The sequence below is a fragment of the Plecotus auritus genome (genome assembly GCF_963455305.1).
Source record: "Plecotus auritus genome assembly, chromosome: 13".
Classification (NCBI taxonomy): Eukaryota; Metazoa; Chordata; class Mammalia; order Chiroptera; family Vespertilionidae; genus Plecotus; species Plecotus auritus.
Genome location: NC_137779.1, coordinates 7,456,131 through 7,479,766, shown reverse-complemented (window position 1 = coordinate 7,479,766; position 23,636 = coordinate 7,456,131). Strand labels below are relative to the sequence as shown.

The following is a 23,636-nucleotide window of genomic DNA, read 5'->3' as shown; positions in this document are numbered from 1 at the left end:
CACAAATGATGATAGCCTCAGAAGTATACCACCTCCTTTAAGGAAGGACGTGCTGCTGGCACTGGTCTTTGGCTGTCAGCTCTTTGAGGAACTGCTTCGGCTGCAGAGGGCAGCTTTGGCCAAGTTCATACTCTCCCCAGGTTGCTCATTTCATTGACTGATCTAGGTTGGGGTATCAAGGCCTGGCCATTCTGGCCCAACTCTAAAGAACCATTTTAACTTCAGAGCTCCCTGGGGAGTTGATTGAGGCTGCCGTTGGGCCTACATCTCAGTTCAACTTTGCCCTCTGATAAATGTTGCTTCCTTCTCTTCCCTTCCAGAGGTATTCATCCCAAAAGAAATGCCTAATGAATTTAAAAAACCTGTTGGGATAAATCATCTCAGCTCTACTTCCTGGAGAATCCAACCTGTGACATCAATGTTACTTACATGTAATATATTGTACTTAGTATCCCATCTGCATGGAGAAAAAGGGACTGATCACAGGAGTGGCTTTTCGAAAACAAAACAAAACAAAATAAAACAAAAAACCCAACCCTTCTGCAAGTGAAATATTAAGTGGAATCCAAATATATAATGTAAGAGATGAAGCAGAACTTGTCCTAGGTGAGGTGTGGATAAGGCTGCCGAGGTACCTCTACAAAACAGCTTGAGGATCACATTAGAGATTTGCTTCTTTAAATATTACAGAAATTGAAGCAAAAAATTTTAGAGCTGGAAGGGATCTTTGAAATCATACAGAATAAGTCCTAATTTTACAGATGGAGTAACTGAGGCCCAAAGAGGTTTGTGACTTATCCAAAGAAAAGAAAAATTAACCATGGCAGATAGAATTATAAACTAGCTTCCTCATTCCTATAGTCCATTATATAAATGTTTTCACTGAGAGTTTCAGATCCTATTTCATTTATGTTCTTAAAGTGAAAAACTTTTAGGAATTCAAGTGAACCAACAAATATAAACTATCTAAATACTTTTTGTTTCTATTGTGTTTAAAGATGAAATATTTTAAAGCACAGGTATACCATATTTAACATTAAAGTTTCATATATAGTATGCTCTATTTTATAGTCTACTTATATGTATTTTCCTATTTTTAATGTGGAAAAATACATATTAAACTTACCATGTTAATAATTTTTAAGTGTACAGTTCAGTATATACTGTACTGAAACTCTATACTCACTAAACAACAATTCCCCATTTCTCTCCTCTCCCTAGCCCCTGGCAACCACCATTCTACTTTCTGTCTCTATGATTTTGACTACCCTAAGTACTTTATATAAGTGCAATCATACAATATTTGTCTTTGTGAGTAGCATATTTCACTTAGCATAATGTCTCCATGGTTCATCCATGTAGAAGTGCATGTCAAGATTTCCTTTCTGCCCTAGTTGGTTTGGCTCAGTGGCTAGAGCATCAGCCTGTGGACTGAAGGGTCCTGGGTTTGATTCCGGTCAAGGGCACATGCCTGGGTTATGGGCTTGATCCTCAGTGTGGGGCATGCAGGAGGCAGCCGATCAATGATTCTCTCATCATAAATGTTTCTGTCTCTCTCTCCCTCTCCCTTCCTCTCTGAAATCAATATGTGTGTGTGTGTATGTGTATGATTTCCTTTTTCAAAGCTGAAGAATATTCCATTGTATGTGTGTACCACAGTTTGCTTATCCATTCACCCACTGATGGACACGTGGGTTGCTTCAGCTAATGTGTATAATGCTATTATGAATAGGGGTGTATAGACATTTCTTTGAGATCCTGCTTTCAATTCTTTTGGGTATGTACCCAGAGTAGAATGAGTTAACTCATTCAAAGTTTTATTTGAAAAGGTTTTTCAATTTCCTTCCATCACATTTCCTCTATCTCATAATAACAAAAGAAATACATTATATAACTTAATTCTACCTGACAAACATTTTTTTTGTGTGGAACAAATACAACTACCCTTTACTTCAAAATATAAACTAACATTTATTCTTCTTAAGTGATTACACCAGGGAGGAAAATGTATTAAAAGACCCACATTATCACAAGAAAGCTCTATACCAGCATGCAAAAATTAAAATGAAAACCCTCAATGAGTTTGAGACCAGGGTCTTCTTTCTTATTGATTATACCAGTAGCATCTTTCTTCTAATTCTGGGTTCCCATTTAAGAGGTCCTGGAGTAAAAAAATCCAACAGAATGTCTCTTCTTTTGCTATCTATACCCATGAAGCCTCAGAGGAAATAGAGCCAGATGTCAGCATCCATGAAAGCTCCTTCCAAAAAGAGAGCCTCACAAAACCTTCTTTTCTACCCTTCAACTATATGATCACTTGCCTGTATTCAAAGAAGGCCAGCTGGCAATGCTGGACTCTTAGCACTTTTCTGCATCTGTCTGATATCACTCCTTTCCATGCTTCCTGATAATCTGGGTCCTTGCTGTCTTTCTGGTCTCAATTGACTCTCCACATGGCTCACCAAGCTCTAACCTCTCTGACCTTTCCCCTCTTCCTTGAACATACAAAGTTCTTTTTGTCTCTAGTACTTTGCACATGTTGCTTTCTGACTCACCTCCATTACTCACCCCAAGTTACCTGGCTTCCACTTGTCCTTAAAGTTTTAGCTTAAATGTCACTTTATTAGATAGGCTTTCCACTACTCCCTGCTAGATTAAATCCTCCTTTTACCCAGAGCAAGTTTCATAATTACATGATATAGTTATTAGTATGATTATTTGCTTAATCTCCCCTACAGATAATAAGCTCTATGAAAACACTATGTCTGTTTTATTTTCTCTGTATCCACAGGGCCTACCATAGTTCCTGGCACATAATAGAGGTCCCCACCAGTATTAGTTTAGTAAATGAATAAGTTAATCAATTCAGAAAATAAATATGTATCCCTCCATTATTCACAGCCAGGGGCCAATATATTTTCTCCTGCCCTTCATCCTTACCTGCTTAATTTTCTTTTCTTCCCAAGAATAATGCACAAAAAAGAGAAGTGAAAAAATCCTTTAATATGCTCTTTCACTAGAATTAGAATGTGATTGTTGCCATTTATTAAAATAAGTACATATACACCTCAAATATACCTAAAAAGACCCTAGCCAGTTTTGCTCACTGGATAGAGCGTTGGCCTGTGGACAGAAGGGTCCCGGGTTCAATTCTGGACAAGGGCACGTACCTCAGTTGCAGGCTCCTCCCCAGCCCGGGGCCCCGGTTGGGGCTCATGCAGAGGCAACCAATCGATGTGTTTCTCTCACATTGATGTTTCTCTCTGTCTTTCCCTCTCTCTTCCACTCTCTCTGATAATCAATGGAAAAATATCCTTGGGTGAGGATTAAAATATATATACCTAATAAGAACAAAATTATAAGGGATTTTTCCCTCTATAATTCCATTCTGTGAACTTCTTCCCTAAGGTTACTCAAAACACTTTTGGGAATTCCTCCAAAAAATTATTGATAATTCTGTGAAACACTCATGTTACAGAAATTGCTTTGAAAGAAGCTTAAATTTTTTTATAAAGTATTTCAACTTATGAATCATGATAGACTTGTATGAAATGAGGCTCTTTAGTTGGAAAAGTAAAGTAAAAATAAAAAGCAGAATCATTCTTTCAAAAGTGAGAATATAGTATTTAAGGTGACAGAGAACCAGTCTTAGAAGAATTAGAAACAATAAATACAAGAAACAACAGAAAGAGTAGAAAGTGTTTCTAAAACACATAGAATCTTGGGAATATCCATTAAGAAGCATACTCTGCAAAAGCATTCTTCTAAAAGGGCACACCCAAAGGTTTTACACAGGAAACTTTCAAGGTCTGCAGTATTAAGGTTATTAAGTTTAGAGAGGGACTTACTGGTTTCTTTGACTTGGAGATTTGTGGATTTTTAAATTTTTACTATTGATGGTGGTAGACTTCAGAATAACAAGAAGAGGAAGATAAAGAAATAGGTACAGATGTAGCTTACATCGTCCTTCATTACCTTTTTACTATAAGAGAAGGTATCCAGTGTTAGGTTTAGTACCATGCTTCAGTTGTTAAAAATGCTAAGTGACCTGAGGTAGCTTAACTAGGATTGACAAAGCCTAGAGCTCGGAAGGGGACTGTGAAACCTACCTTCTTATGCACAATAGAGGAACTGGAATTTACTGTGCTTTCGTCATCATGCATCATGACAAGTTCAGAGCTGCTCTCATCCATGACCTCCTGCATGCTATTCACACTGCTGCTCTGGCTGCCTGTGCTCACAGACATGCTTGGGATAGAATGGTTGCTCCCCAGACTGTCCATTTCCCTGCTCAGGCTGATTCCATGTTCGCTGTCCTATAAAAATCGGGCACTCGGGTTAAAAAAAACATGACTGGAGATAAAGTGCCAATCCATTGACTAAGCTATTAAGCACACTCAATTTTGCAGTGGCAGGTTGCTTTTCTGCCAAATCTGCAAAGATAAACTTTTTATGTAGTGGCTCCACTACTCCCCCACTATTTTCAGACATCTCAAATTTACTCTATGCCTTCCCCAGGGGCCATTCTGGACATGAGTCATAAGGCTCCAAATGCTGCTATCCCAGGGCTTTCCCCTGTCATATGCAACTAGCATACTATTGTATTGCTATTTAATAAGCAGAATCAGGCCAGGTTTGTAAGAGACCTCCAGGATCATCAAGGTGCTAGAGAAAGACTGCAGGCGACAGGTGACCTCTAGGATATTTGCAAATACGGCAGTGGTCACTTGAAACTAAAATAGAATAAAAAGAATTTTCAGAGATTTGACAAGCAACATACTCCTTTGCAAGTCATTACTGAGTAACTTCATAGCTAAGCAGGGATATTATTAATTCTACTGTCCTGGATAGGTAATTAAATTCTGCCTCCCTTAAGCAATTCTATCATGCTTATCTCTGTAATCTTATTAAATATATCTGTTAAATAATACTGGTATTCATAACTACTAGTCTAAAGACTACTATTTGAGAAGTGGTAAAATAATCAGAACATACAATTTATCCATCACGATGGGATATCTTTTGATATAAGATTAAATAGTATAATGAAAGCAACTTAGTTCCAAATAAACCCTATTTTTGAAGAAGCATATGTACATATATAACTTTAAAGAACTGTTACTTGGCAATGTAGGGAATCACTGGCATAGGTAGATAATGGGGTAATTTAAAATGTTAGAAAATACATTATATTTTTAATAGATTTATTTTCCCATTTAAGGAGAATCATTTGTATATATGCAATCACTAGAGCTTATAGTCCAATTCAGCTTTCTGGATTTTATTTTATAATTACTGATGTAATAATTTTGTTTTATTTTATATCAGAAATCTAAAATAAGATTCATCATTCCTCTCCTCCTCTTGATCTAGTTTTAGATAGGCTAATCCATTCTCAAATACTCTTGCTCCCATCATAAGCACTTCCTGAGATCCCACTTCTTTAACTTCCCTCTATCTTTGATGCCTCTGGCTTGGCTCCTTCCCCTCTGCATATAAATCTGAAAAGCCCTGCCCCTTATTTATGTACCTCTCTATATACTGCCCTTTGTCACTTTTCCTTCTCAGCCATATTTATAAATCTTAAAACATCCAACTTCTGCTGTCTCTATTTTCTCACTTCCCATTTATTGTAAATAGTAATTTTTCTATTTATCCTAACTATTCTTGCAAAACTGCTTTTATGAAGGTCACCCAGAATGCCCTACTTGTAAAACACTTAACATTTTTTTCTGCTCTAACTTGACCTCTCGGCAGCATCTGATGACACTGGCTGTTCCCTCCTTGAAACTGTGTACTCTCTTAACATCTGTGAGGCCTTTACCTCCTAGGTCTTCTTTTTCTTACATGGAATTCTCCTTCTACAATCAACTCCTTGATTCATGATTATTTTAAAGCTCTTGACCCCCAACCAACTACCCTTTATTCAGACTTCTTTCCTATGTTCTGGATTTGTATATCCCAACCAGTTGCTAGACACTGTTCAGGTGTCTCAATTGTCATTACCTTTGTCCCAACCAATCCTTCTCAAGTTATTTGAATGAGAAACCAGGAAGTTCTCTCTCCTTTGAAAATTCCATCTGTATACCATGCCAGTGGCATACAATGCTTGGCCCTTAAACTCCATAGGCACCTAACTGAAATAATCTTTTTTTTTTTTTTTAGGTGTTCTTTCTTTTTTTTTTTTAATTTAATAAATCTTTATTGTTCAGATTATTACAATTGTTTCTCCTTTTTCCCCCCATAGCTCCCCTCCACCGGATTCCCACCCCACCCTTTGCCCTTACCTCCCCCCACACTGTCCTCATCCATAGGTATACGATTTTTGTCCAGTCTCTTCCTGCACCGCCCCTACCTCTTTCCCCCTGAGAATTATCAGTCCACTCCCTTTCTATGCCCCTGATTCTATTATATTCACCAGTTTATTCTGTTCCTCAGATTTTTACTTCATTTGATTTTTAGGTTCACTTGTTTATAGATATGTATTTGTTGTTCATAATTTTTATCTTTGCCTTTTTCTTCTTCTTCCTCTTCTTAAAGAATACCTTTCAGCATTTCATATAATACTGGTTTGGTGGTGATGAACTCCTTTACTTTTTCTTATCTGTGAAGCTCTTTATCTGACCTTCCAATTCTGAATAATAGCTTTGCTGGGTAGAGTAGTCTTGCTTGTAGGTTCTTGCTATTCATCACTTTGAATATTTCTTGCCACTCCCGTCTGGCCTGCATAGTTTGTTGAGAAATCAGCTGACAATCGTATGGGTGCTCCCTTGTAGGTAATTAACTGTTTTTCTCTTGCTGCTTTTAATATTCTCTCTTTGTCTTTTGCTCTTGGCATTTTAATTATGATGTGTCTTGGTGTGGTCCTCTTTGGATTCCTTTTGTTTGGGGTTCTGTGCACTTCCTGGACTTGTAAGTATATTTCTTTCACCAGGTCGGGGAAGTTTTCAGTCATTATTTCTTCAAATAGGTTTTCAGTATCTTGCTCTCTCTTCTTCTGGCACCCCCATAATTCTTTTTTTTTTTAAATAAATCTTTATTCAGATTATTACAATTATTTCTCCTTTTTCCCCCCATAGCTCCCCTCCACCCAGTTCCCACCCCACCTCTGCCCTTACCTCCCCCCCACTGTCCTCATCCATAGGTGTATGATTTTTGTCCAGTAACTTCATGAACCCCCCCATACCCCTTTCCCCCTGAGAATTATCAGTCCACTCCCTTTCTATGCCCCTGATTCTATTATATTCGCCAGATTATTCTGTTCCTCAGGTTTTTAATTCACTTGATTTTTAGGTTCACTTGTTGATAGATATGTATTTGTTGTTCATAATTTTTCTCTTTACTTTTTTCTTCTTCCTCTTTCTTTAAGAATACCTTTCAGCATTTCATATAATACTGGTTTGGTGGTGATGAACTCCTTCAGCTTTTTCTTATCTGTGAAGCTCTTTATCTGCCCTTCAATTCTGAATGATAGCTTTACTGGGTAGAGAAATCTTGGTTGTAGGTTCTTGCTATTCATCACATTGAAAATTCTTGCCACTCCCGTCTGGCCTGCATAGTTTCTGTTGAGAAATCAGCTGACAGTCGTATGGGTGCTCCCTTGTAGGTAATTAACTGTTTTTCTCTTGCTGCTTTTAATATTCTCTCTTTGTCTTTTGCTCTTGGCATTTTAATTATGATGTGTCTTGGTGTGGTCCTCTTTGGATTCCTTTTGTTTGGGGTTCTGTGCGCTTCCTGGACTTGTAAGTCTATTTCTTTCACCAGGTGGGGGAAGTTTTCAGTCATTATTTCTTCAAATAGGTTTTCAGTATCTTGCTCTCTCTCTTCTTCTGGCACCCCCATAATTCTGATGTTGGTACGCTTGAAGTTGTCCCAGAGGCTTCTTACACTATCTTCAACGTTTTGGATTTTTTTTTTTTGCTTTTTGCTTTTTCGGTTGAGTGTTTTTTGCTTCTTTGTATTTCAATTCTTTTGACTTGATTCTTGTGTTCCTCTTGTCTGTTTTTGGGTCTCTGTATAATATTTTTTATTTCAGTCAGTGTATGTTTAATTTCTAGTTGGTCCTTTTTCATATCTTCGAGGGTCTCGTTATATTTATCAGCCTTTTCTAGGATATTCTTAAAAAGCCTTATAACCGTGGTTTTGAATTCTATATCCAGTCGTTTGTTTTCCTCCATTTCTTTCGTTTGTGATCTGATTCTTTGACGCCACATTTTCACTGCTTCCCTGAGTTGGTAAGGTAGATTTGTGTGCTAGGATTCCAATATGGCCCAGTGGGTCTGCCTCCCCAGTTAACCTGAGGTGGACACTCTTGGTGCACCCTTTTGTGGACTGTGTATACAGCCTTGTTGTAATTAAGTCTTGATTGTTGTTGGTATCACTGGGAAGAATTGACCTCCAGGCCAGTTGGCTGTAAGGATCAGCTGTGTCTATGCTGGGAGAAGTTCGGTGCTGGAGACAGCCTTATAGGATTAGCCTTGCCAAATTGCAATAGCCTCTGTGCTCAGCTTGGATGGGGTGGAGTCTCAGTCTTGGCTTCCCGTCAGCCTTACCCTTGCGCACACGTGCGCGCTTTCAGTCCTCCGCCTTCCCCGGCTCCCGAGTCTCCGCCTGAGAGTCCAGACTCCCCCCACAAGAGCGTGGGTCCCCAGGGGCTCGCCTGGAACCGGGGTTCAGTGCAGTCAGAACTGGGGCCCAGTGCAGTCAGGAACCTCCGACTCCCTTCCACTAGGGAAAGCCTGTGGCAACCTCCGCAGCCTTTGTGCGCACTGGCACGCGCGCGCTTTCAGTCCTCCGCCTTCCCCGGCTCCCGAGTCTCCGCCCGAGAGTCCAGACTCCCCCCACAAGAGCGTGGGTGCCCAGGGGCTCACCTGGAACCGGGGTTCAGTGCAGTCAGAACTGGGGCCCAGTGCAGTCAGGAACCTCCGACTCCCTTCCACTAGGGAAAGCCTGTGGCAACCTCCGCAGCCTTTGTGCGTACTGGTGCGTGCGTGCTTTCAGTCCTCTGCCTTCCCCGGCTCCCGAGTCTCCGCCCGAGAGTCCAGACTCCCCCCGTAAGAGCGTGGGTCCCCAGGGGCTTGCCCGGAACTGGGGTTCAGTGCAGTCAGAACTGGGGTTCAGTGCGGTCGGGGGCTTCCTTCCCCCTTCCGCCAGATAAAGTCAGCCAGGCTCTCAGCCGCCCTTCCTCTCTGCACGCACAAAGACCCTTTGCCGTACCTCCAATTCTCTGTGAGCTTTTCTCTTTCCTTCTAGTTGTAGAATTTTCACTCAGCCAGCTTTCCTGTGGTTCTGGATGGTGTCCGTTCTGTCTTTTAGTTGTAGTTTTGAAATTGTTGTGCGAGGCAGCAGTTTAGGTGTTTACCTATGCCGCCATCTTGGTTTCTCTGGCACCCCCATAATTCTGATGTTGGTACGCTTGAAGTTGTCCCAGAGGCTTCTTACACTATCTTCAACTTTTGGGATTCTTTTTTCTATTTTTTGCTTTTCCGATTGAGTGTTTGTTTGTTTTTTTTGTATTTCAAATCTTTGACTTGATTCTTGCGTTCCTCTAGTCTGCTGTTGGGTCTCTGTATAATATTTTTTATTTCAGTTAGTGTATGTTTAAATTTCTAGTTGGTCCTTTTTCATATCTGTGAGGGTCTCGTTATATTTATCAGCCTTTTCTAGGATATTCTTGAAAAGCCTTATAACCGTGGTTTTGAATTCTATATCCAGTCGTTTGTTTTCCTCCATTTCTTTCGTTTGTGATCTGTTTCTTCGTCTCCCCATTTTTCACTGCTTCCCTGAGTTGGTAGGGTAGCTTTGTGTGCTAGGTTTCCTTTATGGCCCAGTGGGTCGGCCTCCCCAGTTAACCTGAGGTGGACACTCTTGGTGCACCCCTTTGGGGACTGTGTGTACAGCCTTGTTGTAGTTAAGTCTTGATTGTTGTTGGCATCACTGGGAGGAATTGACTTGCAGGCCAGTTGGTTGTGAGGATCAGCTGTGTCTACACTGGGAGATTTTCAGTGCTGGAGACAGCCTTATAGGATTAGCCTTGCCAGACTGCAAAAGCCTCTGTGCTCAGCTTGGAAGGGGTGGAGTCTCAGGGTGGAGCAGACAGTCTTGGCTTCCTCTCAGCCCTGCCCTTGCGCGCGAGCCTCTAGACCTTTGTCTTCCACGGTTCCTGAGTTTCTGTCTTACAGTCCAGATTCCCCCATAAGAGCGTGAGTCCCCAGGGGCTCGCCCGGAACTGCGGTTCAGTGCAGTCAAAACTGGGGTTCAGTGCAGTCAGGAGCTTCCGACTCCCTTCTGCTAGGGATAGCCTGTGGTAACCTCCGCAGTCTTTGTGCGCACTTGCGCCTCCAGACCCCTGCCACCGCGGTTCCCCTGAGTCTCTGAGTGCCTTTCTCTCTACCTGACAGTCCAAACTCCCCCTGTATGAGCCTGGGTCCACAGGGTTTCGCCCAGAACTGAGGTTCAGTGCAGTCGGAACTGGGGTTCAGTGCAGTCGGGGTCTTCCTTCCCCCTCCCGCCAGAGAAAGCCAGCCAGGCACTCTGCCACCCTTCCTCTCTGTGCGTACGTGTCTCCGTACCTCAGCTCTTTGCCGCTCCTTCTCCGTGAGCTTTCTTCTTTCCTTCTAGTTGTAGAATTTCCACTCAGCCAGCTTTCCTGTGGTTCTGGATGGTGTCCATTCTGTCTTTTAGTTGTAGTTTTGAAATTGTTATGCAGGGCAGCAGTTTAGGTGCTTACCTATGCCGCCATCTTGGTTTCTTCCTGAAATAATCTTAAACCTATTCTTTCTCCATTGTTCCTTCTGTTCTTGGTATTGATATACTCATTAAGGTCCTAGCATTATCAAATCTACTTCTACAGTGTTTCTCAAAAGTGTTTTTTGTTCCCCATTCCCTCTGACACTGCCCTTTTTACTTCATGCATGAACTAGTCACTGAATGAAATCCATCTTACATTCTGTTGGTAGGATAATCTTTCTAAAGCATAGCACTTTCCTGACTCTAAAATGCCCTATGCCCTTCTGTCAAAAATCCCCCACATCCTGTCCTCCATACAACCTTCACTAATCCCCACCAGCAGACTTATCTCCCCACTATTGACCCCTGCATTGTGATATACCTCTCAAGCATTTTTCAAATTTTGTTTTATGTAAGAGTTTTTTCATGAATGTCTTTTTTGCAACTCTGTGTCTCTTAAGGCAGAGAGCATCCCTTACCTTTTTTTATCCCCAAAAGTATTTTTTACAGTGCCCAGTCTAGACTTTTTCACATAGTAGGCACTTTATAAGTGCCTGCTAAAATAAATGGAACCTACTTCTTCATCCTCCTGTGATTCATGCAAAGGTCCATTTCGTGTCTCTTGGAAAAGGATTTTTTTCATTTTGCGGTATTGCAGGTTATCTAGTTCACGAACAGCATCTTTTGTCCTCTGTATGAGGTCAATTAGGACACGTAGTGGCCGATCTCGTCGGACAAAGTCATGCTAATTGAGGGAGGAGAAAATAGCAAAAAATAACAATGAGAAAAATATTTTTAGGTGCAAGATGTAGATATAGTAGTAAATGGACATAAAACAGTTCTATGGATTTTGCAGAAATAAACAAGATATGATTTTCATTCCGTGTAGTCCCTCTTATTGTATTAATATTAAAAAAGATAAATAAAATTAATGCTTTTCTCTTCTTCAAGCTCCATTTTGTGGACTTTATCCTAGAGTTTACTTGAGAACTCTTGATGTTTACCTTATCTTACAAGTAATAACAATGACTATAATTTTAAATAGCAGCTGAGTGACTTATAACTTTCAAATCTGAAGCTATATAGTAAAGCAAAAGCAATGCAGAGTACATACTATTCTCATTATAATTTACCTCAATCCTTCTCCTTACTCTATACTACTGTTGTGTATATTTTGTTTTCTATTTCTGTGGTCATATATAGTGTATGACTAAAAATGTGATAGGTGTTAAATTTATTCAGAGGTCAGAATCCTGGCAACGTCATCTCTCCTTTGCAGAGTTGTACAACCAGGAGAAATGGAGAAGGGCCTCCGAGGAGTGAAAATATCTGCCCCAAGTCCATAAACTTTTCTGGGCATAAGCAGCCCTCACTTTCAATATCGTCAGTCATCTCTAACACATATTCCAGTTTCCTGCTTTCTCAGCCTATAGCAGCTTAGAAAGAGGGAATAAAAGTGGGAGAAAGAGGACTGGGAACTGTAAGAGGTAGGGTTATTTGCTGTAAAAAGAAGTGCACTTTGAAAGTTCTCTGACAGCCTGACAGTAGAGAAAGAGAGAAATTCCATGATTAATGTATCTACCACCAACCAAATGAAAATGAACAAAGGTTTCTTGGCTATTTGAAAAGGCGCAGTGCTCTCATATAGTTGTTTTATACTCCAAGAGTTTGCAAAACACTACTGTTAGTTAAATTATGTTCATTATACATTCTTTAGAACAGTGGTTGCCACCCGGTGGTCTGTGGACCACTGGTGGTCCGTGAGGTCTGAAAGGTTGGCGACCGCTGCTTTAGAAGGTAGAGAGGCACATCTTATATTTTAACACAGAAAATGATCAAAAGTGGGAGGAAGAAGTTTTGTTTTTTAAAGGAAAAGGTTCAGTTATGTAGAAAATACACTTATGTGAAATTATAATTTAAAGATATAGGGGAAATGAGAGAAATGTAGTAGGCCTTAGATGATGGAATGGATTTTACTTCTTTGTAAGTTTAAAAAGATATAAAGAAGGAACAAAACCATTGTGAGAGAAAAAAAAATCTACATGTCCTGTGGTTCTTCACCCTGACTTTGGTGTCAGGAAAACTGTGGCTTTTGCTCTTGCTTTTATAAAATATCTCTTCTGGTAGGAAAAAATGGCGGTGGAATAGACAAACGTGTCCCGAGCCTTGTCCCGGAGCAGATAGAAAGAACAGCTGAGGGTCGCACGGGGAGTGTTTGTTGGTGAGTTGAGGGAAAGCTATACTCCAGGAGATGGTGGGGGACTTCTGGACAGGGCTCCCCTGACCGGGCAGCCCCCAATGCTGCTGGGTTCCCTCCCGGAGCGACCGGCTTGGATGCGGAGACCGCGCCATCTTGAAGGGGAAAGTGGGTATTATAGGAAGCCTGAAAATCTACAACTACGGCATCCATCGAACAGCTGCGAACCCCAGAACACCGGTCACCAATTGGCGCAAACACGCAGATTCAGAGGAGCTCTACACTCCACCACGGAAAGGAGAGAGAGAACTACATAACCAGACACCCGCAGAAGAGAGACCATGGGGAGACAAACAGCCCGCATATGAAAGAAAAGCAGGCATCACTAGCAAAGGAAGTAAATGAAATGGAGGCAAGCAACCTGTCAGAGAAAGAATTCAGAGAAATGGTCATAAGGTGGCTGAAAAGAATGGAAGACAAATTCAACAATATGTGTAAGAACCAAGAGGAAATGAAGAAGAACCAAGAAGAAATGAAAAATGACATCGCTGCTGTAAAGAACTCAATAGAAAGCATCAAGAGTAGATTAGAAGAAGCAGAGGACCGCATCAGTGAGCTAGAAGACAAGGTAGGAAAAAATACCCAAGTAAAGCAGCTTCTAGAAAAAAAAAAAATTAAAAAGCAGGAGGAGAGCCTAAGGGAACTTTGGGACAACAGGAAACAAAACAACATCTGCATAATAGGGGTTCCAGAAAGAGAGGAAACTGAGCAAGGAATAGAAAACCTGTTTGAAGAAATAATGACAGAAAACTTTCCTGATATAGGGAAGAAAAACCCCACACAAATCCAAGAAGCTCACAGAGTTCCAAGCAAAATGAACCCCAAAAGACCGATGCCAAAGCACATTATAATTAAATTTGCAAACACCAATGACAAAGTAAGAATTTTAAAAGTGGCCAGAAAGAGACAGAAAGTTACCTACAAAAGATCCCCCATCATCGCCGAAACCGGTTTGGCTCAGTGGATAGAGCGTCGGCCTGCGGACTGAAAGGTCCCGGGTTCGATTCCGGTCAAGGGCATGTACCTTGGTTGCGGGCACATCCTCAGTGGGAGGTGTGCAGGAGGCAGCTGATCGATGTTTCTCTCTCATCGATGTTTCTAGCTCTCTATCCCTCTCCCTTCCTCTCTGTGAAATATCAATAAAATATATATTTAAAAAAAAAAAAAAAAAGATCCCCCATCAGCCAAAACCGGTTTGACTCAGTGGATAGAGCGTCAGCCTGTGGACTGAAAGGTCCCAGGTTCGATTCCGGTCAAGGCACGTAACTTGGTTGTGGGCACATCCCCAGTAGGGGTGTGCAAGAGGCAGCTGATCGATGTTTCTCTCTCATTGATGTTTCTAACTCTCTATCCCTCTTCCTTCCTCTCTGTAAAAAATCAATAAAAATATATTTAAAAAAAAATGATCCCCCATCAGACTAGCAACTGATTTCTCAACAGAAACTCATCAGACCAGAAGGGAATGGAACGAAATATACAAAGTCATGCAAAGGAAGGTTCTGAATCCAAGAATACTGTACCCAGCAAGGCTATCAATCAAAATTGAAGGTGAAATCAGGAGCTTCACAGAAAAAAAAGGACTAAGGGAATTTATTACCACCAAACCAGCAATGCAAGAAATGCTAAAGGGTCTGCTGTAAAAAAAAGAAATAGGAAGCGGAGAAGGAACACAGAGGTAAAGAATAAAAATGGCGACAAATAAGCACCTATCAATAATAACTTTAAATGTAAATGGATTAGATGCCCCAATCAAAAGACATAGGGTAATGGATTGGATAAGAAAACACGACCCATATATCTGCTGTCTATAAGAAACCCACCTCAGAAAAAAAGATGCACACAGACTGAGGGTGAAGGGATGGAAAAAGGGTTTTCAGGCGAATGGAAATGAAAAAAAAGCTGGGGTAGCAATACTTATTTCTGACAAATCAGATCTCAAAGTGAAGGACATAACAAGAGATAAGGAAGGCCACTTCATAATACTAAAGGGAGCAATACACCAAGAAGAAATAACTCTGGTAAACATATACGCACCCAATACAGGAGCACCCAAATACATAAAAAAAAACTCCTGGAGGATATCAAGGGAGAGATTGACAGCAACACAATCATAGTAGGAGACTTTAATACCCCACTATCACCATTGGACAAATCCTCTAAACAAAAAATCAGCAAAGAAACATCAATCCTAAATGACTCACTAGACCAGATAGAATTAATTGACATCTTCAGAACATTTCACCCCAAAGCCACAGAATATACATTCTTCTCAAGTGCACATGAGTCATTTTAAAAGATGACCATATGTTGGGTCACAGGCAAAGTCTCTTCAAATTCAAGAAAATAGAAATCATATCAAGCATCTTCTCAGATCACAGTGGCATAAAACTGGAAATCAAGTACAATAAAAACAATCCAAAAAAATCAAACACATGGAGACTAAACAGCATGCTATTAAACAATGACTGGGTTACCAGAGAGATCAAAAAAGAAATAAAAAACATCATGGCAATAAATGACAATGAAAACACAACAATCCAAAATCTATGGGACACAGCGAAAGCAGTCTTGAGGGGGAAGTTGATAGCTCTACAAGCCTACTGCACAAAACAAGAAATGGTAATAAATTACCTAAGCCTACAACTCAATGAGTTAGAAAGAGAGCAACAAGAAAAGCCCAGTGTAAGCAGAAGGAAGGAAATAATAAAGATCAGAGTGGAGATAAACGACATTGAGACCAAAAAAACAATACAAAAGATCAACAAAACTAAGAGCTGGTTCTTTGAAAGGATAAACAAGATTGATGAACCTCTAGCCAGGATCACCAATAAGCAAAGAGAGAGGACCCAAATAAACAAAATTAGAAATGAAAGAGGTGAAATAACAACAGACACCACCAAAATACAAAGGATTGTTAAAAAATACTATGAACAACTCTGTTCCAACGGACTGGACAACCTGGAGGAAATGGACATATTCCTAGAAAAATATAACCTTCCAAAACTCAATCAGGAAGAATCTAAACATCTCAATAGGCCAATAACTATGGAAGAAATTGAAGTAGTCATCAAAAAGCTTCTAGCACCTCTTTCTCGTCTGGTCCCTGGCGCTTCGGGAGCTGTGGGCTTCTGTGCAGAGATGGCCATGTCCAAGAACCACACCACGCACAACCAGTCCCGAAAATGGCACAGAAATGGCATCAAGAAACCCCGGTCACAAAGATACGAATCTCTTAAGGGGGTAGACCCCAAGTTCCTAAGAAATATGCGCTTTGCCAAGAAGCACAACAAGAAGGGCCTGAAGAAGATGCAGGCCAATAACACCAAGGCCATGAGCACACGTGCTGAGGCCATCAAGGCTCTGGTCAAGCCCAAGGAGCCCAGGCCCAATATCCCAAAGGGCTGCAGCCGCAAACTCAGTCGACTTGCGTACATCGCTCACCCCAGGCTTGGGAAACTTGCTCGTGCCCGCATTGCCAAGGGGCTCAGGCTCTGCCGGCCAAAGACCAAGGCCAAGGTGGAAACCAAGCCCCAGGCTGCAGTTACAGCTGCAGCTCAGGCTCCCAAAGTGGCTCAGGCTCCTACTCCCAAAGGTGCCCAGGCTCCCACTCCCAAAGGTGCCCAGGCCCCCATGAAGGCTCCGCAGAGGAAGATGTAAACAGATGGAAGAACATACCATGTTCATGGATTGGTAGACTCAACATCATTAAAATGTCCATACTACCCCAAGCAATCTATAGATTCAATGCACTCCTCATTAAAATACCAACAGCATATTTCACAGACCTAGAAAGAACTCTCCAAAAATTCATCTGGAATTAAAAAAAGACTCCAAATAGCCACAGCAATCTTGAGAAAGAACAAAGTAGGTGGGATCTCAATACCAGATTTCAAGCTGTATTCCAAAGCCACTGTTCTCAAAACAGCCTGGTACTGGCACAAGAACAGACATATAGACCATTGGAATAGAATAGAGAACCCAGATATCGACCCAAACCACTCTGCTCAGTTAATATTTGACAAAGGAGGCATGAACATACAATGGAGTCAAGACAGTCTCTTCAATAAATGGTGTTGGAAAAATTGGACAGATACATGCAAAAAAATGAAACTAGACCAACTTACACCATACCCCAAAATTAACTCAAAATGGATACAGGACTTAAACATAAGACGGGAAACCATAAAAATACTAGAGGAATCCACAGGCAGAGAAATCTCAGACATATGCCGAAGCAATTTCTTCACTGATACCGCTCCTGGGCAATGGAAGCTAAAGAGAAAATAAACAAAGGGGACTACATCAAAATAAAAAGCTTTTTCACAGCAAAAAAAACCATCAACAAAACGACAAGAAAGCCCATGTATGGGAGAACATATTTGCAAATGTTATCACTGATAAAGGTTTAATCTTCAACATCTACAGGGAACTTATACAACTTAATAAAAGGAAGATAAATGATCCAAAAAAAAAAAAAAAAAAAAAGGGCAACGGACCTAAACAGAATCTTTTCGAAAAAAGACAGAAGGAAGGCCAAGAGACATATGAAAACATGCTCAAAGTCACTAATTATCCGAGAGATGAAAATCAAAATGACAATGCGGTACCATCTCACACCTGTCAGAATGGCAACCACCAACAAATCAACAAATGACAAGTGCTGGCGAGGATGCGGAGCAAAAGGAACCCTCGTACACTGCTGGTGGGAATGCAGAATGGTGCAGCCACTGTGGAGAACAGTATGGAGTTTCCTCAAAAAACTAAAAATGGAGCTCCCATTTGACCCAGTAATCCCACTTCTAGGAATATATCCCAAGAAACTAGAAACACCAATCAGAAAGGATATATGCACCCCTATGTTCATAGCAGCAAAATTCACCAAAGCTAAGATTTGGAAACAGCCTAAATGCCCATCAGCAGATGAGTGGATCAGAAAACTATGGTACATCTATACAATGGAATACTACGCTGCTATAAAAAAGAAGGAATTCTTACCATTTGCAGTAGCATGGATGGACCTGGAGAGCATTATGTTAAGTGAAATAAGCCAGGCAATGAAAGAAAAATACCATATGATCGTACTCATTTATGGGAAATAAAGAATATTGTAACCTGATGAATAAAAAGATAGATACAGAGGCAGTAAAGCACCGAACAGACTGTCAAATTACAGCAGGAAGGCTGGGGAATGTTGGGGAGGGAGGGAAATAGATCAACTAAAGGACTTGTATGCATGCATATAAGCACACCAATGAACACAAGACACTGGCGGGGGGGTGGGATGAGGGCATGCGACAGGGGGTAGGCGAGGCTGGGGGAAGGTCAATGGGGAAAAAAAGGAGATATATGTACTAATATATGTAATATTTTAAACAATAAAAAATATTTTAAAAAAATCCCTTCCTTTGCAAAGAGTCCTTTCTGAAGATTCCCAGAAGTAAGTATAGCCTGCACATTTCAAGATGAGAACGAAAGGGAAAAAGGAAATTATTTTGCTACTCCTGTGCTTTCAATTATACAAGAACAAATTGTTTTTTAGTAAATTTGAAGCTATAACTTAGGGGCAAATCTGAAATTTTATAATAAAACAAAAGCAATGCAGAGTTTAGAATATTCTTGTTAGAATCTGCCTCAATTTTCCTCCCCACCCTACACTACTGTTGTATTTTGTTTTCTAATCCTTACATAACAGCAGCTTCTGCCATTCTTTGTCTCTGTGTCTGCTTTATTTTTCTCTAAATAATTTATCACCACCTGATATTATACCATCACATATTTGTTTTTATACTCCATTAGAATATAGGTTCCATGCGTTCAGAAACTATCATTTTCTTGTGTACATTTATATTATTTTTAGTGCTTAAAACAGTGCTTGGCACACAGTAGAAAATCTATAATAATAAAAGGGTAATATGCTAATTAGACCAGACGACCATCCGGACGAAGCCAGGCCTGCGAGGGAAGCCCAGGTCCTGGGTGCCTGCCAGTGGCCGGAGGGAAGCCCGGGTCCTAGGGCCAGGGGGAAGCTGGTGCCAGCAGCTGGGGGAAGGGAGGCCTACTCTTGCATGAATTTTGTGCATTGGGCCTCTAGTTAGTAGATATTTGTTGAATAAGTGGTGAGGCTCATTTGATTTGGCTCACCATCTATATTATAAAAACCCGGTGGCCTTAATGCCATAACGACCAAAGACTGGTGAGGGTGGGTGGGACTGCATGTGCGGGTGGGCGGGGCTGCGTGATTTCGTGTGCTGGGCTTCTAGTATCAAATAAAGACTAAATCAAACCAAATCAAATAAAGATCCAAACATTTACTGATAAAAAAGTTTTCTTCAGGTATATCTTTAAACATCTTCTGCTCCATGTGTTTGGCTTTGTTCTTCAGGAATAATAGGGTGGCTTATGTTAGATCTCTTTTGTCTTCTATATGTGTCATCTTTTCTATAATAACCTTTAGAATTTTTTTCATTTGCCTTTAATTTTATTTCCCTAAGACTATCTACCATGGTAAACACCCTAAGTGGATCTGCTTATTATATTAGTACTAGAGGCCTTGTGCACAAATTCTTGCATGGGTGGGATCCCTTGGCATGGCTGGCAATCGGGGCCAATTGGGGCTGTCTTGCCTAGTACCGATTGGGGCCAGCCGGCTGGCTGGGGTGGAGGAACTGCAGGAGGTGGGCCAGCCGCAGGAGTTTGGCTGTGGGAGCGCACTGACTACCAAGGGGCAGCTCTTGCGTTGAGTGTCTGCCCCTTGGTGGTCAGTGCGCTTCATAGCAACCAGTCGTAATGGTCACTTAGGCTTTTATATATATAGACTAGAGGCCTGGTGCATGAAAATTCATGCACTGGAGGGGGGTCCCTCAGTCTGGCCTGCCCCCTATCACAGTCTGGGAGCCATCAGGGGCAGGAGGCGACCCGGGGATCAGAGGAAGGCGACGCCCCCGTCACACCTCTGCTAATGCCACTGCCAGCAGTGCAAGCCTCGGCTGGCTCTGGTAACCTGCACCTTGGGCTGGCCCTGGGTGGCTGGGCAACCACCATCCAAGGCTTGCCTGCACCTTGGGCGTCAGCTGGGCAGCCACCATCCGAGGCTTGCCTTTGCCTCAGGCCAGCTCTGGGAGACTGGGCAGCTGACATCCGAGGCTTGCCTGCACCTCAGGCCGGCCCTGGGTGGCTGGAGGGCTGAGGGGACTGGGGACTCTGGAGGCAGGCAGCCCAGCAGGGCTGAGGGGACTGGGTGCCGCCATCTTGTGGCTGTGGGCGCTGCCATCTTTGAGGGTGTGGCAGTCAATTAGCATATTCCCTCCTTATTGGCTGTGGGCACCACCATCTTTGTGAGGGCGTTATGGTCAATTAGCATATTCCCTCTTTATTAGATAGGCCTAGAGGCCCAGTGCACAACATTCATTGTCCCTCAGCCCAGCCTGCACCCTCTCCAATCTGGGACAACTTGGGGGATGTCCTGTGGGATCGGGCCTAAACCGGCAGTCGGACATCCCTCTCACAATCCAGGACAGCTGGCTCCCAACCGCTCGCCTGCCTACCTGCCTGATTGTCCCTAGCTGCTTCTGCCTGCCAACCTGATCACACCCTAACTGCTCCCCCACACCGGCCTGATCGCCCCCAACTGCACTCCCCCACCAGCCCGGTCGCCCCCAACTGCCCTCCCCCGCCAGCCCAATCGACACCTAACTGCCCTCCTCCGCCGGCCCAATCGCCTTCAACTGCTCTCGCCCACCGGCCCCATCACCCCCAACTGCCCTCCCCCAACAGCCCAATCAACGCCTAACTGCTCCCCCCACCGGCCCGATCGCCCTCAACTGCCCTCCCCCGCTGGCCCAATCGCCCCCAACTGCCCTCCCTTGCTGGCCCAGTTGCTGCCCCCAACTGCCCTCCCCCACCGGCCCGGTCACCCCCAACTGCCCTCACCTGCTGGCCTGGTCGCCCCTAACTGCCCTCCCCTGCTTGCTTGATCACCCACAACTGCCCTCCCCTGCTGGCCAGCTTGTGGTGGCCATCTTGTGACCACATGGGGACGGCCATGTTTGTGCAAGGGCATATTACCTCTTTATTACATAGAAAGATTGCTTATGATTTTAATGTCATGTTTTCATTTTTCTAGTCCATTTCTTTCTTTACTTCTGCCCACTTGCTTTTTATATCCTTTTCTTGCCTATTACCTTAAAATTAATCTTTGAATCCTTGTAGTATATTTGTCTTTGAGTCCCCCCCCCCTTAATTTTAATACAGCCCTAAGTTATTACTTTTTCCCTTTATGGTAATGCTTTTCATGCCCTTTTAAAATATCTTTGCTTACTTAAAAGTAATAAAGATACCACTTTATCTTGTATTATGAGGTTTTGTTCTGGTTGCCATTTTTCCCTCTATAAATGTGCAGCTGTTGCTAAGACACACAGACTAGCTCATATCTAGAACGTGTGATGGCTCCACACCAAATGAGAGTTAGGTAGAGTTCTCTGCCGTTACTTCTGTCATGATATTCCTGTGGCCTGTGACCTACAAGAACAAAAAAACTTTTGGGTGGAAAAACTAGTCCACTTCAGACCTACCTCTTCAGGAACACTAAAAGCCAGAAAATGGTAGAGAAATGTTTACAGAGTTCTAAGAAAAAGAAAATGGAAACCAAGAATTTGTGACCTAGCCAAAGTACTCTTTAATTACAAAGGTGGCCAACATCTTTAAGCTTCACTAATTTAGGCAATACAATCCTTCAGAGTTTTTTTGTTAAAACAAACAAGAGTGGAACAACATGCATACAGAAAAAGGTTGAAGAAATCTGGACTATTTTGTGGCAAAAGAAAAGGTATTTATATTTTAAAAGATTTCCACATATTTCACTAATATAGACAGAACATATCACCTATGTACAAGGTCTATAATAAAATGTTACATGAAAAGAGATGCTCAAATATATGATGTTTAAATCAAATGAATGCAGTTAACATGGTACTCTTGTCATCAACATGGACGATGGAATGCCTGACGATTTGGCAACAACTTAAGTGAAAATCTCCAAGTTGTCATTTAAACCATTGGCAGAGTCTGTCCTGAAAGTTTGTACAGATATTAGCCATAGGAATATCACAATAATGACCAGAGCAAAGAGAAATATTCTTTGTCAAAAGTTAAAAACAGGGTTGGGTGTAGGGAAAACTGTTCACAGAGAATACATGTATGGCACATACATTGAGATAATCTTGCTATTTCTATGGCTAGCTACTATCTCTGGATAAATGTCAACGCAGCACCTTCTAATCCAGTTTGTCATGATGAATGGCACAGGAATGATTTACTATGTTCCACTACAACTTGACTTTAAATTTCCCTCTTAAATAGAAATTTGAAAAATTATTTTATTAGCCAATGTCACCCCAAAAATTTCAACAAAAATAAATATATACATAAATAAATAAGTTTAAAAGATGAAAAAAAGGAAAAAAAGAAAAACTTACCCGTAATAGTTCTGCTGACGTTGGTCTTTCCTGAGGTATTTTCTGTAAGCAGTAATCAACAAATATTCTAAAAGAGTCAGTCCTGTGTGTGCAAATACATTAAAAGAAAAAATATCAAGGTTTGTAGAACACATGGCTTACTTAAAATAATTTTCATTCCAGGGAAAATTTTACATTTTATATGTTTAATAAAACATTTTTGGAATATCAGGAGAATTAAAATTTCAAGTTTATGATATCTAAAATTAATTATTTTGGCTAATGAATGTGGATAATTCAAGTTAATCAACACATAGACATTTCTTAATATATAATCAAGGTCAAATCATAATATATATCAGAAAGTGAAAATACTGTATTTATACATGTAATGGTTTTAAACATATTTTATCCCGAAAGATGGTAATCTGATAAGTTTCAAGCCTGTATTCTTCTGACCAGTTGGTAACGCCTCCATCACCCACAACCTATAACCAGGTAGTAACATTTGAAGCATAAAAGTCAGAAAACCTAGGAATATGCTTCCTGGATGAAAATACTTCCTGTCTTGAAAATTCCATTTTGACTACTCTTCTTTAAAATTGCCCTTTTTCTAAAACTCTGTGGCCCAAATAGTTATCAAAATGTCATAATGCCCTAGCTGATTTGGCTCAATTTATAGAGCGTCAGCGTGTGGACTGAAAGGCCCCAGGTTCGATTCCAGCCAAGGGCACATGCCTGGGCTGCAGGCTCGATCCCCAGTAGGGGGCATGCAAGAGGCAGCCAATCAATGATTCTCTCTCATCATTGATGTTTCTATCTCTCTCTCCCTCTCCCTTCCTCTCTGAAATCAATAAAATATATTACAAAAAAAGTCATAATGGCCCTGGCCAGCATTGCTCAGTGGTTAGAGCATCAGCCTGTACACGGAAGGGTCATGGGCCTGATTCTAGTCAAGGGCACATACCTGCTTTGCAGATTGTATCCCCATTCCAGTTGGGGCACATGCGGGAAGGCAGCCAATCGATGTGTCTCACATCTATGTTTCTCTCTCTCTTCCTCCCTACTTCCCCAAACCCCCTTTTCCATTCTCTCTAAAAATCAATGGAAAAATATCCTGGGGTAAGGATTTAAAAAAAGTCATAATGTTCAACAAGGAACATTACATTTTTGGAACTATACTAATAAAAGCCTAGGTG

At 41.5% G+C, this 23,636-nt stretch overlaps 2 protein-coding genes across 3 annotated transcripts in view; one reads left to right on the top strand and one right to left on the bottom strand.

Moving 5' to 3' along the window:
- Window positions 1–23,636, bottom strand: part of TAOK3 (TAO kinase 3) — a 158,161-nt gene that overhangs the window by 41,437 nt on the left and 93,088 nt on the right. The window contains exons 11-13 of one of the 2 annotated variants that reach the window (XM_080649750.1): window positions 22,459–22,540; window positions 11,306–11,473; window positions 4,110–4,316 (exon numbers count right to left, since the gene is read on the bottom strand). In XM_080649750.1, the coding sequence (XP_080505876.1) occupies window positions 4,110–4,316; window positions 11,306–11,473; window positions 22,459–22,540 (457 nt within the window). The remainder of the gene's footprint in view (window positions 1–4,109; window positions 4,317–11,305; window positions 11,474–22,458; window positions 22,541–23,636) is intronic. The other variant, XM_080649751.1, reaches the window with a different exon arrangement.
- Window positions 16,124–16,642, top strand: LOC308238180 (large ribosomal subunit protein eL29-like; the record flags this gene model as incomplete). The annotated part of the gene is made up of 1 exon (XM_080649859.1): window positions 16,124–16,642. The coding sequence occupies one exon, from the start codon at window positions 16,124–16,126 to the stop codon at window positions 16,640–16,642; it is 519 nt and encodes a 172-aa protein (XP_080505985.1).